The 19,157-nt window shown below is 37.6% G+C and overlaps 1 protein-coding gene across 5 annotated transcripts in view; it reads right to left on the reverse strand.

Annotated features, from left to right (window-relative positions):
• Window positions 1-19,157, reverse strand: part of LOC134213640 (alpha-tocopherol transfer protein) — a 133,449-nt gene that overhangs the window by 31,657 nt on the left and 82,635 nt on the right. For 4 of the 5 annotated variants that reach the window (XM_062692885.1, XM_062692884.1, XM_062692886.1 and 1 more), the window contains one exon: window positions 6,025-6,204. In XM_062692885.1, the coding sequence (XP_062548869.1) occupies window positions 6,025-6,193 (169 nt within the window). In that variant the 5' untranslated portion in view covers window positions 6,194-6,204. Of the gene's footprint in view, window positions 1-6,024; window positions 6,205-6,309; window positions 6,351-19,157 lie in introns of all 5 variants that reach the window. The other variant, XM_062692882.1, reaches the window with a different exon arrangement.

The raw sequence follows: 19,157 nt of genomic DNA on the forward strand, positions 1-19,157 counted from the left end.
AAGACACGACCGCTCGACGTAAACTACGTAAAACCAAATCTATACACATAAGAATGAATGTTTGTCTGTCTGCTCTTATAGACTAGAAAACGGCATGAACATTTGTATGTAGAGGTTTTTGGGAACGATGAAGTTTCTTATGATGGTATTAGACCCCTCCTCTTCTGGAAGGGGGGCTCCCATTCAAATGAAATACAAATTTCTGCATTAATCGAAAATTAATTCAAGAAATGGAATCAAAATTTGCAAATTTCGAATACTCGATCGTTTTTTAAATTACAAAATATATAATTAATCAATGTTAGGTGAAACGAAGCTCGTCGGTTCTGGTACACTGAGATCAAATCACCATTATATTCTATGTGCAGGTGTTATATAAACACGAAACGACTGATTTCAACTCGATACTATGTGCCGCTAATAAATTTTATTTGCTTACTTTGTAATCCGATAACAAAGCATTACAAAATAAATGAAGTTCATTTACAACCCATTTAATTTCCTAATAAATTTTATGTGCATAGTGTTATAGCTGATAACTATTAGCAATCACCCATAAAATTCAAGAGCGACCACTAACGATTAGGAAACTTTGAACATCAAAATGGCGAATCATAAAGCTTTATTGTGTGGATGATTTCAGAATCTTGAGCTACAACCTGGATCTCGACCTGGACAACAAGTTGTTTTTTGTTATGAGCAAGAAGTCCACGACGGCCCCGGTGAAATCTGCGCCACTGTATGAGCACCTCCACGTTCGCAATGGCCGATAAGAGCAGTAAGAGTGGTTTGTCTCAGCTCAGTCATCAGCTGCCGCATGTAACTCCGCTTTTCCACCGCAAAGCCACCCGAGGAGACGCCCAAAGCCAGCGAAAAAGACGGAGAAGGCGGAACCGAAAGGGAACAAAAAACCAGAGGAGCTGTTCCAGGTGGTTCCAGGATGACACGAATTTGCAGCTGGTATGTAAAGTGCTAAGGAAATAATTGCAAGCAATCCTAATGAAGCTGGATTAAATTTCAGATGCGGATGCCAGCAATAGTTCGGAAAATAGTTCCTTCAGAAATATCGACAGAAGCGAAGTTGCATATATATTGTCCCGTTTTGTCCAATATATCGGAGGACTCTCGGATTCGGAGGAAAGCACACAGCAGGAAAAGCGCCTGCGGGATCCGAAGGGAAATGTACATGTTTTGTTTTGTCATATTTTTGCGGTATGTGCCGTCGAAAAACTCAGCAGAATCATCGTCGAAAGGCGGAAGTCTCTAAGGTGCTTTTGGTGATGGCAATCTAGGAACATTATGGAGTTGTTTCAGACATGAATTTGTACAGTTATTTTATTCCACTTCGGGTTTTTGTTTGCAATAAATATTGTGATTGTTGTACTATTTCTCCCACACATTTTTCAAGTGTCTTACTGCCGGCGCAACCATAACTGTCTCATATTGATATTGATTTCATATCAATATGAGGCAGTTGTGCTTGCGGCGGTAATTTAGGTTATGCAAAAAAAAATTAAAAAATTCAAGGTTTATTAGATGACATATATAAATAGCATTAGCAACTGCAAATAAAAAATATTAAAACGATTAGATAAATTACATGTGATGTGGACTTAATTTATATATGCATTGCACATAAAATTGAAGAACAGCCAAATCTCCAGTTCTATGTGCAGAAACAATAAAAAATATTTGCAAAGCTTGATTGCAAAAATTTATGTGCGTTGCACATATATTCTAGATGGTATTTCAGCTCAGTGTAGTATAATATATTAACAATATATTCCACCTCGTGAGTCATCATATATGAATAATGGGCAGCACTGTCCTATCCAGCCGCTGGAGCCACTCCATTCTTACACTACGTTTCACAGAAGTTGAATAATAGATAATACCCTAAAAGTAGGCAATTATTTATGGTTGAAATGCGCTATGTAGGAACGGGAATGGTTATGATTGTTTTTAAGAGCTTGGAAAGTATTGAAGTTGCAAATGGAAAACGGTCCTGTCAGCCACATAAGGGTTAAAATACTATGGTGTGGCTATCACTTTTGATATAATTCATGGTCTGCGTACAAATCTGAATAGAAGCATTTGTATTTTAACATTTTTTTAAAAATAAATGCCGTCGCCGAATATTTTGTTCGTATTTTTGCTTAAATAAAATCACATAGAATTGTGCGTGGTATCTTTTTAGCGTGTGTTTGATATGCTCACAAACACATTCTCTCGCTCTATTCCGAAGTGTGCTGCTGTCAAAGAAAACGAACAGTCCCGATTTTATTTAGTGAAACATAGAGCAAATATTGCATAAATTTGCTCTTTGTGGTGATAATCAAGTGTTGATAAAGTGTAAAAAGTAGTTTACGTACTTAATTTGTCGTGTCATACGCAATAAAGAGGAGAAACAGGCGATCAAAAAAAGTAAGTAACAGTTTGCTTTTCGTGCGCTGCTTTCTTTGGCAATGCAATAACAGCAAGAATTTCGTACGCGCAAATTTGTTTCGGTGATTAACACATCAGATCTTGCTACTTTTACACAAACAACTTATTCAAATGAAAGCTTAGACATGAAATTGTGTGATTGAATCATAATTATGTTCATAAATAGTGTATGTTTGCTGGAAAACGCAAATATTGTTGAGGGTGCCAACAACCGTCGCACCCTGCCAATGCCGTATTCTACCCTAATTCCTTCTTTGATTTTTTTGAAAAAAAAAAACCGAAGAAATTTCTGGATTTTTCTCCGATGCAAATCAGAAGAAATCCAAAGACATTCTGAAAGAATTTTTGCTGGAATGTCCAAAGAAATTTAAGAATGTCGGAAATTTTGGAAATTCCGTTTAGAATTTCCTTTACGAATTTGTTTTAGAAATTCCTTTGGGAATTCCGTCAAGAGTTCTTTTAGAAAATTCTTAGGAAATATCTATGGAAAATCCTTCGGGAATTCTAACTGGAATACACACGGAAATCATTTTAGGAATATCTTCGGAAATAATTATTATTTTCTTGGAAATTCTTGGAAAGTCCACATTATTTTCGGAAATACCTAGCGAAGTTGCTTTTAGAGATTCCTTCGAGAATTCCTATGCAAATTCTTTTTGAAATTCTTTTGGTAATTCTTTTAAAAATTTGTAAATTTGTTTGGAATTCCTACGGAACCTCTTAAGAAATTCCTTTTAGAAAACATACGGAAACTGTTCCCGGAAAACCTTCCTAAATTTCTATAGAATTCTTTTTTTGATTTTCTTTATGAATTCAAAATTTCCTAAAACAAATTCTTCTCAGTTCCTTAAGAAATTCCTTCCTAAACTCTAGGACGAAATTCTTAGAATTCAAAATTTAAAAAAAATGAGTTTCAAAAGGAATTTTGTATGGTTTTAGTGAAACAAGAGATTTCGAAGGAATGTCCGAATTATTTTTCAAAGGCCTCTTCAGACGGTTTTCCAAAGGAATCCCTGGAGGAAGGAAAAACGAGTTGGTGGCGTAATTTTCTAAATTATTTCTGGATGGAATTCCTAGAGGGAAAAGAATTTCTGAAGGATTTTCAAAGGAAATTATCGCAAAAAATCTCTGGAGAAATTTCAGAATTAATTTTCAAACATGTCTCCAGGACCTTACAGATTTCGCAAAGATTTTGCAATGAAATTTCTAAAGAAATTGCTAAAATTATTCCGGAAGAAGTTCTTATAGGAATTTTCGAAGAAATACGTATCAGAATTTCCGAATAAATAAAAAAAAAATATCTTTCTGAAAAAACCCTAAGAAAATATTGCAAAGCCAGATTTTTCAGAGCAATTTTGGCGTATATAATTAAATTTCAGGGAAAATATTCGATTTGGTGGGTCATATGCCCCAACTTAGTTCCGCCAGTGGAGATGATATTGTATCGTTATATGTTGAACGACAGGAACGTTTTCAGGGTTCATTCTTCTTCTTCTTCTTATTGGCATTACATCCCCACACTGGGACAGAGCCGCCTCGCAGCTTAGTTTTCATTAAGCTCTTCCACAGTTATTAACTGCGAGGTTTCTAAGCCAAGTTACCATTTTTGCATTCGTATATCATGAGGCTAACACGATGATACTTTTATGCCCAGGGAAGTCGAGACAATTTCCAATACGAAAATTGCCTAGACCGGCACCGGGAATCGAACCCAGCCACCCTCAGCATGGTGTTGCTTTGTAGCCGCGCATCTTACCGCACGGCTAAGGAGGGTTCATTAGTTGTACATTATCATTAGGTCGTCCAGTAGAAGTTTCGCCTTGGCGAAGTACTGTACGCAGTGGCGCCGCGAGTGGGTGGGACAAGTAGGACATGTCCTACGCATGAAAATACCTGGGTGGGACAGTCGAAGCATTGTCCTACCCATGATTATGGTAAGCACATATTAGAGTGGGGCGTCATGGTCATTTTTTCAAATCAATGGTTTTTCGAAGCCATTCTGGGTCCTGAACAACTGTGCAGAGTTTGGGACCGATTGGTTGCTTCCTCGCTTTGCGCATCGCGTTTGAAGTTTGTATGGAAATTAGTATGGGAGAACGTATATTTTTGCATTTCTACTACTAGAGGTTTCAGTTCATCGTAAACCAAGTGGCACATTGCGTTAACGTATAACCCAAAGAATGCCGAAAAACTTTGCTGAAGAAGGCACGTTGCTGGAACGTCCACGAAAAAAGTTATAACGCTTCAAAGATTGAGTGTTCAAACCACATGCAAAAAATCTTTTATTCTGCCAGCACTGCCAAACTACGTAAATCAATAATTTAACTGAGTGTTATTTCAAAATAATTGATCTTATAGGGCTTTAGAGCTAATGGAAGCTATCCCGAAAAAAGTCTGAAATTCGGAGTAACATTGTAAATAGTGCTGAACACTCTTGAAGTCGATCTCTTGGACGATCTTAAGCTTTACTGGTAGATCGTAGTAAAATTTCTGAAGACTTCTAAAGGTACGAATTCCTAGGAATGATAATTGCTTGAAATCATCCAATATTGTATAAAATTTACAGGAATCCATATAATCACTTCTGGAAATGCGTGAAAATGCTTGAAGACATGCTATTTAAAAATGTTCTATTAACATTGGAAATGTAATGATTGTCATAATAGTCTTATGGTGATTTATAACTTATCTGATGATGTCCGAAAAAATCTCTTGAAATCCAAGAGGATCTCCGGAAAGGCAAGTGGTGGAATTAAATGGAATATCGGAAAGTCGCTGAAATTCCATAAAAATATTCTATAGATTTGATAATCCAATTTTTGTCCTACCCATGTCTTGGAACGTGGCCGCGCCTCTGTGTACGCATTCATTTGTATGATCCTTCCCATCTCTACTCTTGAAATGTTTTTTGACCCTTCCTTCGAATTTAATAAACGATTTTATCCAATGGTCCAATATACTCAATATAAATGTTACGTTTAATTTTTCTGGGTATCGTCCCGACAGTATAGCCTAAGCCTAGTGGGCACTACTGGTGGAAAAAAATGCCAAAGTTGACAATTGTTTTGATAAATAAAAGTACATAAACAACAATATTGAATGCTATTTCAATCATATTTTATAGCTGTAAAAATGTGTCCAATGAAAAAAATAGAAGTGAATAATATTTAAAAAAAAAATGAGTTACAAGACTTGGGAATATAAACCTAGTTTTAAGCGATTCGCTAAGCAAATCAATATTTTTGACTATTCGAGGCATACATTATCGTATTTATTTTCTAGTGGCTTATCTATGTCATAAGCACACAAAATAATTATTTGCCAACATATTTCTAAGTATTTTACCCAGTAATGTGATGTTCATGATAGTCTGTTCTTCCGTATTCACTAATTTTTATGAAAACACGGTATTAGCCGATGCGTGGAATTAGGGCAGGTCACGGTACCTGTTATGAAAATTTAGCATTACCTTAAAAAAATATATTTATTTTTGCTTTCTGGCAAACATCTATTTTTTTCGTAAAATGTCTAATTTTCCTGGGAGGGGGGTTTATTTTGGTCGATAATTAATGATCATACCTTTCAGCAACGCTCGAAGTTCCTCGACTGCATGTGCTTTGACTTCCGGTGTTTCGCGTAGCTCGTTTATAGCCACATCCTTTCCAAACTGGGTCAGATCTTCCAGTTCGAACCGCAGGGTGTAATCGCCCAGCTGGATTGAGGGCAGCTCGTCCAACTCCGACAGCATCGTAGGGACCCCTTGAATTGCGATTGAGAAACGAGAACAAATTATTCATCGAGCATTTTTTGGGATGGTTATTTTTAGAATATTTAGCTCAATTGGATCGCAACGACGATACTCACTCATTTTGACGGATGGCTTTTTACTACTGCCCAGTTAAATGCTGTTGAGTTGTGATAAATATTTAAAGTAGCATAAGTAAAATATTCGACTCGACACTTTTTCAAAGATTTAGAGGGAAATTGAGTGCCACATCCGATTGCTCTCACATTCAAATAGCAACTGTTCAATCTCGTCATCAACCGTCACATATGCCGCACAGCATTTTGCTGAACGAAGTTTCATCTCATCAATGTATTGCTAGAGTATAGATCGGAATAAGTCGATGAGCTCCTTATATTTAGGGAAGTGTGGAAATTGGATACTCGTTTTTTATTTTCAATATATTTTCCGGAGTTTTAACACAGCCTTACTAGGAAACAGTGAACAAAAAAAAAGCTTTTATTAGAATTTTTTCCTCCATTTTACATTTTTTCACAATTTTTAAAGGATGTTGAGTGTCGAGTATCGAACAATTTATCAATCTGTGTCAATTCGTTAACATATTTATTTTCTTGGGGAGTGGCAAGCAAATGTTATTTATATCATCATATTGTGTTAGAACAGAACTACTCAAGTTCCCGGTGAAACATAAAAAATGAATCTTCCAAAGGAACAAAACTCTGCCATGTCCCCCTATAGTTGCACCTGTGCAGTACACCGTATAATTAAATCACTTGCTGTATCAATGATTTGCACGAAAACATGTCGATCAATTTCCGCCATTGGAACAAATAAAGTATGCTCTGTTCCCAGACGCAGTTCATTATGGCAATCACAGTGAGTGGGCAGATAGACGATTAAATCAGAGTATCACAAACAACAAGTGGCATTTTTAAGTGATGAACTTCTAACACTGAAAAAATCAAATTAATAATTTTTCAATCTATATAGAACATCATAGTTTACCATTCTTTTACATACAACAAAGTTGTGCTGAAGAAGTTCACCCCAAAACATGTTTTCATAGAAGCCTAGGAGGGATATAATTCTCAATAGTTAGTTCCACAAGTTGAGCACAATCATTTGCATGCCCTGTAATTAGAATTCCCTAATGCTGGGCTGGGCATCTGGTAATAGCCATCAGGATCCTGTTTTTTCACATTTCAGAATGATTTCATCGTGTGAAATTTAATCAACACTTTTGGGGTGGGTCGTTATCTATTAAAGTTTGAGATCCCCTGCATAGGTTAGATAGTATCGAGTGGCGTACTTTTCCCACATTATGGGCTCGATTGTTTCGCAGCAATCACCGTTATCGGACACGTGACTGTTGTGGTTGCTCGTATTTGCGCATTTCAGAAACTTGGTGTGAAAACTTGCAACCCATAAAAATATCCCAAACCAGACAAGCTGTACGAGCGCATTTTAATAAGGTACATGCCTGAGAAATCATTTTTATAACTAACAATCAGACGGATCTAGAGTATTTCCCTCGCGATTAAAATATATATATATATTTATGAATATCGAAATAATCAAACTAATTCAAAGTTCATGGCTTTCGATTGCATATATTAAAGTAGGGTGAAGATAACTATGCTTGACATAAGCTTGAAAGACGTAACAAAGACGTAACAATTGTTATTCTGCTGTCTGAACCGTAAGCTACAATAATGATGAACTGACCATTTTCAAAAGGGTACACCGTATCGCAATGGTGTATCGCCGAAAATGTAGTTCTCCCTATTCGACACTTGTACGAAGACAAACCAGTTTCTCAAATCGTAGATTTGGCGATGCGAATATTCAACTCGCCTATTACATACGGGTCCTTCCGATACGATGATGTTCCATTTTTGCCGCCGGCTAGCTTTTATCGCAGATATTTATTTTGCCGCTTCAGAGCGACAAAGCCGGCGAATCACTTCCACCACTAATTTCTTGCCATTGCAAACGCAATGTAGGGGAGAGCAGTGCATAAAGCACCCCCGGGGCAAAATGGCCTCACTCATAAAATCACTCATATAATATGATGTAGGACATATGAACGAATATTACCGTTACAATTCATAATTAGTTATCCATTATTTAGCTCCATTGGAAAAAGAGAGCAAATTCTATTCCTATTCACTAAAATTTAACGATTTGCGATTCTTCCACATCACCCGTAAGATTGTAGTTCAATCGATTAAGAAAAATAAACAACCATGCGTTCACCATTATTTTACATGCAATTGTGTCATTTTACATTCGGGCATGTTGCCACAGGCCTATTTTTAAAACATTTTTAAATGCGTTAGAAAGTCATGAAAACCTTATTGTTAAAATGGTTCGGCATATTTATTTATATTGGTGAAAACATCGAAAAAGCTTGAGGGGTGAATTTTGGACCGTTCTCCCCTACCTACAATGTGCTTCAGCCGATCATACAAGCGGAAATTCACTTCACGACGCATTTTGGAGATGATTGGTGTGCATAGAGATTGTGATCGGCATTGGGGGAAAAAACTTGCTGAGTAACAAGCTCAAACGGAAATATTCTGGAGACTTTCCGGATCACGTTTATGATGAATACATAGCTGATGTGGCTTAGAACGTCAACTTGAGAAAACAGGAAAAATTCAAACGTGCAGCCCCATCGGGTTGTACGCAAAGGTGACGTTGAACTACGTAGCTGTATGTAATATTATTTCTAGGCCAACATTTGAAAAGGACGTACGTACAATTTTCATTCACGCAACGCACAACTACAGTGATCGTTTGCTAATTGGGGCATGACCACTCTCCAACTAGTGTCGTTCGCTAATTGGGGCGTTTTGACAAGCGTCAATGTTGTTTACTTTTTGCATTGAGCAAGGGAAAATTTTACGCCCCAGAAAATATAGATCCCATCAAACACGAAAACAAAACGTCAACGCGTTTTTGACATCACATTCTGACGTTTAGCTGCTTTTTAATTGGAATTCGCCCCCGAACCCCCAACCAAAAAGCGCCCAACTAAAAAAAAAACAATTAGCGAATGTTCACTGTATAATTTTAATTATTCCTGTTTTGCTGTCTCGTTATGCGTTGCTTCCGTGCCCTTGAAAAAGTGTGTGCATTTAGTTTTGGATTCCGGGAGGCTTATCCTTAATGATGTGCTTTTCTATTATTAGCCATCGGAGGTTTAGACTGACTTCGTGACGGGTGCTTCTTTGTTCCAGTTTGCGTAAATGGTTGAAGCGGCTTATGTTTATCAAATTAATAAACATTTTTATTCTTTATTAAAGAGGCTTGCATCCCTAGGCTGGCTCCCCGAGCAGTTAGTCATAACAAAATTTTATCACAATTATATCAATATGTGTTACAAATAACAAAACTTGCAATAATTTTGTTATAAATTCTCTGCCAAAGATGGAGGAAAGAAAAATTCATGATCGTCATAACATGATTATAACATAAGGTGTTATGTTTATTTGTACCGAAAAAAATTGCCTACATTTTTGGTAGATGCTAATTGGAAAAAAACGAAGGAACCACCTACAGTATATCTTGAACCTATATTCAAAGTAGAAACAGATGGACAAAGTTAATTGCCTACATTATGGATAATCATAATCTTTTCAAGAACATAATTTGTTATATTATAAGCTATTTTCACTTTTTTTTGTAACATAACGAGTTATAATTTTGTTCAAAAAATAACATATTTAGTAATATTTGTGTTAAAACTAGAAGAGATTTTGTTACAAATTTTTGCTATTTTAACTACTAATGGTACATGTTTTATAACAACCGTTGTTATAAAAAACTGCTGTAACAGAATAACAAGGCCTGATATAAATCTGTTACTATCTACTGGTCGGGTCACCTCTGGACAAGTATGGAATTGATGTTGTGATAAACAAACGGTTTTGATGATCATCAGGTGGTTCCCGGAAAGATTCGGAACTTTCGTAACAATTAACATTTCGTTAAATTCACCACATAGCGTCGGGATTCTTCCAAAACAATTTGTAGTTCTCTGGAAGATCTAGAACGTGTATTTTCCATTCACACTATTTCGGGTCATCCTTCAGAACCACGCGGTGGCTACAATTGCTCATGTATGGTGAAATGTATTTGGTTTCAATGCAGCTCCGTAACGCAGAAGCATCGAAGCAACCATTGCTCGAATGTCAGTTAATGTTGAATTAGCCTTAATAAAATTACTTCCTATCAAACCACAGGTGAAGACAAACATGTTTTCATTATACCGGTACGATTAACTTCCCTTGGGGTGACAATAGGTTATGGGCCCAGCATTCGAATCAAGACGGTGAAGTTTAAAGATATTTTTTACTAAAGAATCAAACAAGCTGCTGAAAAATGGAGAAGTCGTTTGCGGAGCTCAACGGTACCAATTACGACAACTTGAGTTTCCATATGAAGCTGTTTCTGGTTAAGGAAGGACCTTGGACCGCGGTAAAGGATAAGAATCCTGAATGGGAAGACAATCGGGATGCTGCCAGACAAAGGATGAACAAGCGCTGGCTACCATTGGACCATTGGCCGTGGAAGACAATCAGTTGGTAGACATTAGGAAGGCCAAATCAACTGCCGAAGCATGAGAAAAGCTTGAAAAATTCCACGTCAAGAAGATACTCACTACGAAAGTGTCTGTGAACATTTCGTCCCTGACGGATTTTTTCGAGAAGCTGTATGATCTGTCCAACCTTATTTCGGTCAACCGGTTGGTAAAGAAAGATATCACAGTTCTGTTTGACAGAAGTGGCGCTCAAATTATGAGAAATGGAACGATTGGTGCAGATGCTGAGTTAGAAGGAGATTTGTTCGTGAGTCTGCATCTTTGGCGACATCGACCAGCGAGTGCTACGTAGTTCAGCATAACCTTTTGTAACATGGTCACTATTTGGTAAATATTATTTTTAGATTTATTGAATATAATCGTGGAATTGTACATATAATATAATAAACTAATATAAATATTTCCGTTCTATTTATTATTTTTGTTCTCAATGTTAATTTATTTTCTACTTGTAATTATTTATGTTCATTGATAAATTCACTTGCATCCCATAGTCATTTATGTTTGAGATATTCAGTGTCACCATTTCCAATAAAATGCACTACTTCAAATCCGCATAGCTTGCATTCAAGTCGCCTTCATTAATTAAAGCGTATGCAATCATTCCCACTCCGCTATAAAACCCGAGGGTCAATCCGAGCATTGCTCTCTTTTAAAAAGTATAAGAGTCCAAAGATAAATTAAGCGAGACAGGTCATTCAGACGAAAAGGAAAGCGAAAGAGATAGCGCTTTAATCGGTTCACATTCGTGGTTGATGAGAATCGTCGTTTGATCAAGTCGTGCAATTACTTCGGTGATTTCACGTACTTCCGGTCACGAAGCAATAAGTCCTCACTTATTCTGAGGGCTTCAAGAACTTCTACTCGTTCACTTTGACTTGAACCGTGGAAGAGGCGAGAGTGCGAGTAGTTAGTACTTATATGTACTTAGTGTCGCGGTGTGTTTAATTTGCCCAAAGTTCATCATTAGGGTCAAAGGTGACGTGCGGTCAACTTTTTGTGTGTGCGAATTGTGTGTAGAAAAGCCGTTCGACGGCTTTTTGTCTAGGATCGATTCTATCGATATCCAGGCCAGCTCGGCACACCGCAACTTTTCGCCAAGCGCGCTCTCGACCCCACGCTTCATCGTCAAGGGTCCCGGATCGGGGGAGATCTCGGAAGGGAGGTTCGATTCTCCGGCAGAGCAAAGGCTTTTTTTTGTAAATCCCAACCCGTGGAAACCGTCCACGAAATCGACGTCCCCGCGTCGAATGCGAGCGCCATACTCCGTTGTCGGCGTGATTCGCAGCACCAGCACGGAAGCCGTCCGTCTTGGAATCCCCTTAAGCGCAGTTCATTATCATCGCCCCGGCCACCATTCGTCGGTATAGGACCACCTGCCGGCCGGGAAGCTGCAAGGACTACGGTACCGTGAGTAGAAAACAAGCATGCATGCATATCTCCACACACACACGAGCTCGATAATCACAAACGATAGCCTAGGCTAGCCATCGCTAGATCCGAAAATAGAAAACCGCACACAAGTAGGAAGCTAGGAAGAGAAAGAGGGAAGAAGGAAGAGAAGAGTAGAGAGTGAGGAAGGAACGAATATGAATAAAACCCTAGGGTAATTGAAACCGCAATAAATGTATATCTGTCTTGTTTCCGTTGAATAAATGCGTTTCCGTTAAGTAAAGCTTCCATGTACCGATAATTGTAGTCCGAAGGATTTCTCATGTTTTTCGCGTCGTCGTTCTAATTGTAGTTTTTTTTTCAGTGTTGTACTCCAGGTTGGGCTGCCCGGTAAATCAGCCTCAGCACTCACGTGTCCTAGACGGTCATACGATTTGGGAAGAGAAGAAGTCTGTCCGGTGAGAATAACTCGTGAGTGGTGTTTTTGTGGGTTTTTGGTAGAACGACGGTTAGCATCAGTTTTTTCTTCGGGTTCCTTGAGGCAGAATCTTTCCCTTATTCCCGACAGATGGTCCCCTTATAGCTCAGACACATAATAAAACCCGCCCTGAGGTTGGGTTTCGCCGGGCATCTTAAAAGCGACGGACGGTCCTCTTTGAGGTGGCGCTTAAGCCGTCCGTTTTTCGAGCTGGGTCACGAATCGGTGAGCGGAACTGTTAGCGCAAATTACGCGCTATACTTTGCGTACAACTCGATTGGGCTGCACAAAAGATATTTTAGTTACAAGATAAACATTGTCACTGTCGTCGCTGTCCGGAACATCTTTGGCTGGCGAGGATAGGGGATCGGGGATCTAAAAGTCAATGAAGGGAAAATACATACGATTTGCCAGTTAGGTACCGCACATGTTTCGGACAACAGGACAAAGGGAACCGAAGCGACAATCTTTATCTGGTAACTAAAATATCTTTTGGCTGCACCTTTGAGTTTTTGATGTAGTTTTCGACAAAAAAAACTATTAGTTGCCAACATTTAGAGGATAACACAGTCAACTATTGACAAGATTTCAGTTTTTCTTTCGAAATTTTGTTTGAATAGTTCGCAACGTATGCAGAAAGATCCGTGAAATTCGAAATAATTTTTGAGTCAAAAATTTAAAATGTCGTTTCTGAAAATTTGCAGAATTTGAGTTGTGACTGTCGATTATTTTGGATAAATTATTCAATTTTAGGAGTGGTTCCAAAATATTATTAGATTGGAAGCTACTAAGATACAAGGCACTAGTTTTAGCTGCGATCAAAACCAAACTATTCTCTGTTGACTGGTCAGATCTTCATTGATTTTTGAGAGATGATTGAAGACGAATCATCAAAACATCCGAAGTACAATTGAACGTCATGTGGTTTATTTTTTCTATGTTTGGGACGATAACCCGATTCTTAATTATGCACTCGAAAAACTTTGATAAAGCGGAAAGTACACTGATAGGACGCAGATTCTGTAGAATGTTCATTTTTTTTCTTGATAGGTGAAATTTTACTTTTTTTTTCACTCCTTTGGAAATACGATAGTAACAATAATACAGTTGAATAAATGAGTGATAGGTTTAATAATGAGTGGATTTTAAGATTTGAGGAACTAACTGGTATTCCATCAAGTCCGATTGCATTCTATTTCATACACTGTGCCACCAAAGTACTCTTTAATGGGTGAAAAAGTACCCATTATGAAGTTAACTAGTTCAACTCATTAAAAGAGTAAACATCGTTTACTCATTAATGAGTATACGACCTGTACGTCAGTTTCAGGTGTAGTTTTTACTCATTATCCAAAAAACTTTTTTCTCAGTAATGGGTGAATTTTACGCCTTATTGCTCTAAGAAATCATTTGATAATTTGAAATTTATTCTAAAATAAGCATGCAGTTTCATACTGGGGTATATAAAGCAAAATAATACTCATCTATATAATCTTTATTAGATAAACATACAAGGTGGAAACATAGATTACATTTGTTTATTCTTCCTTTTGAAGCATTATCCATATGTGCTTAAAATTCAATGTTCTCGTCTCCGGGCTCGTTTTTGAAGTTTCTCCTACTTTCCGACAGCAGCTGTTGAAGATTCCCAGTTGCCCTGTCCCGGAACGGCTCGATCTTGCGAGATGCGGTGCCCATTGTGGTTCTCATATGCAACAGGCGAAATTGCTTCCTATAGTTGGTGCAAGACGGAAGTACAAGATTTTAATTTAGTTACGCAAGTGAACCAAGGAGATGTTCTTACCACAAAGCAAAGAACTAGGAACGCCAAACAAAGCCAATACCAGCTTTTGACTGTTGAGGATGTATCACCATCTCCGAAACTGCGAAGTGCTGGCAGATATGGTGCGTAACACAGATTTCGGATGTTGGTAAAAAACGGCTATTCGGCGTCTTCCGAAAATACTGTGGCCAGGACTGCGTAGATTCATTCGTAACAGTTTATTCAGCAGCAGCTGTTTACTAAAAACAAACAACTGTTAGAAGATATAAAGATTTTAAAAGAAAAATACTTACGCGTTACTTTTACTTATTCAATTTTTATCTCCGATCTTTGATAGAGGAAGACCAAGGAATTTTTCACCCATTAATGTGTAGTCTCTCGGAGCTTAGAAATGAGCAAAAAACACTCATTATCAGAAAAATTAAAGCACCCATTATTTTGACAGTTTCATATGTTATTAAATAATGAGTGTTTTTCACTCTTTAATGAGTAAAGCCAGGTTTACAGTGTATGGTACAAAGCACAAATTCGATTCATTATTATGGTCAAAGTAAAAGGAATCCATCGAGGGAGGTTGTTCACTAACATTCTTAAAAAATAATAACAAAATTATCACTAATGTCTTCTGAATTAAATTGAAAAACAGAGGAGTTGACAGACTTATCACCACCAATGATTCAGACCGCATTGTGCTCTTATACTGTGCGGTTGGCTGTTCTTTTTGCTGAGGGAAGTTTTTTTTCGACAAGCGGTGGTAATCCTGCAAGGACACCGTTCTGGAAAAAAAAACTCTCAGAAGGTCACGTCTCCACGCTTAGCAATAAGCATTACCAAAAGCAAGAGAAAGGGAGATTCTTTTAATTCTCCGCTTCCTCCTATGAAACAAGGTTTTAAGGCTGTCCAAAGCTCGGACAATATAGAAGGAAACTAAAGATTTCAGATAATCCTTCTAACTCTAACGTTGAATAATGTTAGAGTTAGAAGGATTACAGTCAACTCTCTACATCTCGATGTTCCACATCTCGATATCTTTCCCTATGTCGATGTTTTTCACGGTCCCTTCAATCCACGTACGGTTTTGCTTTCTACATCTCGATAACCTCCCTATCTCGATGTGTTCTAATCATATTTTGTTCAGGATTCGCTCTCCCTATGTCGATATATTCAAATTAATAGGCTACTAGACTATCTTTGGACAATAATAAACACATCAACAACAAGGAATGACATTTGTTTTGTTGTCGTTTTTCATAGCAACAAGCTTTTTTCAATCTAGTAGACACCTCAATTTTGCTTCCATTCATCGATCTCTCCTTATCTCGATGGTCCCTTCAACATCGAGATGTAGAGAGTCGACTGTATAACCATTGTTTTTCTCAAATTCACTAGTTTGAAGGGGTTTAGATTCAAGCAATTTCCTCGGAGACTTATTTTTCTTCTTATTGATATTACATCCCCTACTGGGATATTGCCGCCTCGCTGCTTAGTGTTCATTCAGCACTTCCACAGTTATTAACTGCGAGGTTTCTAAGCCAAGTTACCATTTTTGCATTCGTATATCATGAGGCTAACACGATGATACTTTTATGCCCAGGGAAGTCGAGACAATTTCCAAACCGAAAAATGCCTAGACCGGCACCGGGAATCGAACCCAGCCATCCTCATCTCAGCATGGTCTTGATTTATAGTCGCGCATTTTACCCCTAGGAGACTACAACCATAATAAACCCGGTTTCGGAAGGTTCTTTTGTAATAATAAATGGATAAATTTCCTAAATTTATTTAGACAAACTATTTATTTGAGGTTCGAAAAATGACCAGTATGACCGCATTTAATCCAATTGATTATCCGATTCAAATAAATCAGAAACTTGTACGAGTGCATATATGGGAAAAAATAAATAAAGCGAGGTCGTTAAATATTTGGTGAATAGTAATAATTTGAATTTGATACATCCTCTTGGGTCTGGTATATAGTTATAACAAGAACGTGTTAAAATAACTAATCGACTAAGTTTCACTTCGAAATGTTGGATGTTATTGACCCAACCAAGTCCACCAGTGCTTCCTAACCCGATCCGTATGAATCGATTTGTGATTTTCTTGATCCGACTAGGTCTTATCGTTATTTCGATCAATGACAAATTTGTAGGTTGATCAATATTTTCCAAGTGAACAACCTAAGATGCGTCTTTTTCCAGTCTAGCAAAATCGAAATAATAAAACCCACTATCTCTCCAGGATTATCAGTCGAAATTTCTCCTGGTTTCATAAAGCCACTATTTCGAAATTTAGATCTACACTGGTACAATGCATCACAACTGCAGCCCAGAAGTTCGTATGTTCCACGTCCCATGTTAAAGAAACGACAGATAACATTCTGAACCTGGCCAATATTTTTCAAATGATATCTATTCGGGCAGTGTCCAGTTATAAGGCCGGTAAATATGCAAAGAGCTCTCTTTTTGAGCTCCAAGAGCTTTTCGGTTACTGAAACATTGGGAATTAATTTTTTTTTATTTTATTTAGCAAGAAAGGGCGCCCAAAAAGGCATCGCCAAGGGCGCTGAGAGTCCATCACATGATTGATGCAATGTTCAAAGCAAATACCAAAACTGAAGCTGTTCAGGTTGGTATCAAATTTACTCAAAAAATTGTTATTGAACTTCGTTTTAAAGGATCTAATTATTTTTTCGAAAATCTTAAATTGACAAATCCAAATTTTTCAAACACTGTTCATGGAATAATGCTCAAAGCAATTCCAATGGTGATATTTTATTTGAAGATTGTATATCGATAGGAATTTTGATGTTGATATTCCTCTCAATACAAAAAGTGATATTGATAATGCTCTCGTATCTTTGACAAATTTAAATGTCAAAGCCAGAGGCACTGCAATTCCCAAATGTAAAATTAAATCCAACTCCATTATTATTGACGATGATCTTCAGCTACTGATCCGTCTTAAAAATGTGAGGCGAAGGCAATACCATCAGAATTCGCGATCCTGCTTTGAAAGTTATTAGGCGAGATTTGCAAAATGTTTCGCTGTTATGAGAAATACCAACCCCATACCAAATACCAGTTCGAAACCCTTTTGAAAATTGACGAAAATTCTTAAAAAAAACCTCAAAAGCCAATTCCAGCGCTTAAAGAAGGAAATAAAATTTTATTAACAAACGACGAAAAGGCTTAAAAACTTGCTGAGCAGTATGAGAGTGCCCATAATTTTAGTCTAGGTATCACTAGTCCAATTGACGATCAGGTTACACGGAGCTTCGAACACATTCTCATTCAAGAGAATGCTTTTGACCCTTCGTTTGGATGAAGTGAGATCTATTACTAGAGAATATGAAAGCCCTGGGTGATGATGGTATTTTCTGCATACTTATCAAAAAACTTCCTGAGAGCTCTTTATCCTTTTTGATAAATTTGCGAATTTAATTAGACTCAACAAATCTGAAGGATATTCGACTGGAGTTGCTCTTCATGATACAGAGAAAGCATTTGACAGTGTTTGGCATGAAGGCTTGATTGTAAAATTGATGAATTTTAATTTTCCTCTGTTCTATTATTAAACTGATCCAAAATTATTTATCAGATCACTTACTGCAAGTAAATTATCAGAATTCGAAATCTGATAGATAACCTGTAAGAGCTGGTGTTCCCCTAGGCAGCATACTGGGGCCTGACTTACCTGATTAACCACCAGGGTGTCAAATATCTTTGTTTGCAGATGACACGAGCCTTTCCGCCAAAGGGCGAAGCCTTCGTGTCATTTGTAGTAGATTGCAAAAAAGTTTGGATATTTTTTCCACTTACTTGCAAAAATGGATGAATGCATGTTTTAGATAATTAGCAAATAAAATTAGTAAAAAATAAAAACGAGAAAGGTAAAAACATCAGTTTTTTTATTCCTCCACAGATCCTTGGAAGACAATCTAGTGTTGGTTTTCGATTCACAATGAGCTTTTTTTTGCATTACGAAGAATTTTAAATAATTTAAAACCGACAGAATGTCTCAATCGATCAGCGTTTGGGCAATGCTAAACTGATTGACAGTTTATACTGAAAAATGTATGGGGAAATATCTAAGAACAGTGATTTGGAGCTAGATGGTACCATTCACGATGAAGAACTATGATACTCATTTAGTACTTGCTGAATGTAATACAGAAGAGTTTACTCGGCGAAGTTATTAGCATTTATCTGAAGTGTAGTGTGAGCAAATTTCGTTCCGAAAGCGTTGATGATGAAAAGTACGCACAGGAGCTTTAAATGCACAGTTTGGCCAGGTGGAGAACCGACTACTGAAAAGTTTAGCGCACACCAGCTGACGACCGAAAACAACTATGTGACTAATTGATTTCACCGCTTTCAAGAATATGGTCATTTGTAACACTTTCTTCCAGTACACTCTTCCGTATCGGTACACCTGGAGGCAAAATCACAAATCGATCACGTTCAAATTCTTGGACGGCACTTCGTCATTATCGTCAGGACTAATCGTAGCGCTAACATCGACGCTGACCGGGTTGGTGATGGTTAAATTGCGCCAAAAACATGCATTAACAATAAACGGTAAAGACTGGGTACGATCTAGAGCGGCTGAAGCAGTCGGTTGTCATACGCACAGCATCTCGAGGCAGTGTTGTGGGAAGAAGGTGAGCTTGAGTACAGTTAGAGCAGCCATGAACGACGCAAAAGAG

The sequence above is a fragment of the Armigeres subalbatus genome, chromosome 2 (genome assembly GCF_024139115.2).
Source record: "Armigeres subalbatus isolate Guangzhou_Male chromosome 2, GZ_Asu_2, whole genome shotgun sequence".
Lineage (NCBI taxonomy): Eukaryota > Metazoa > Arthropoda > Insecta > Diptera > Culicidae > Armigeres > Armigeres subalbatus.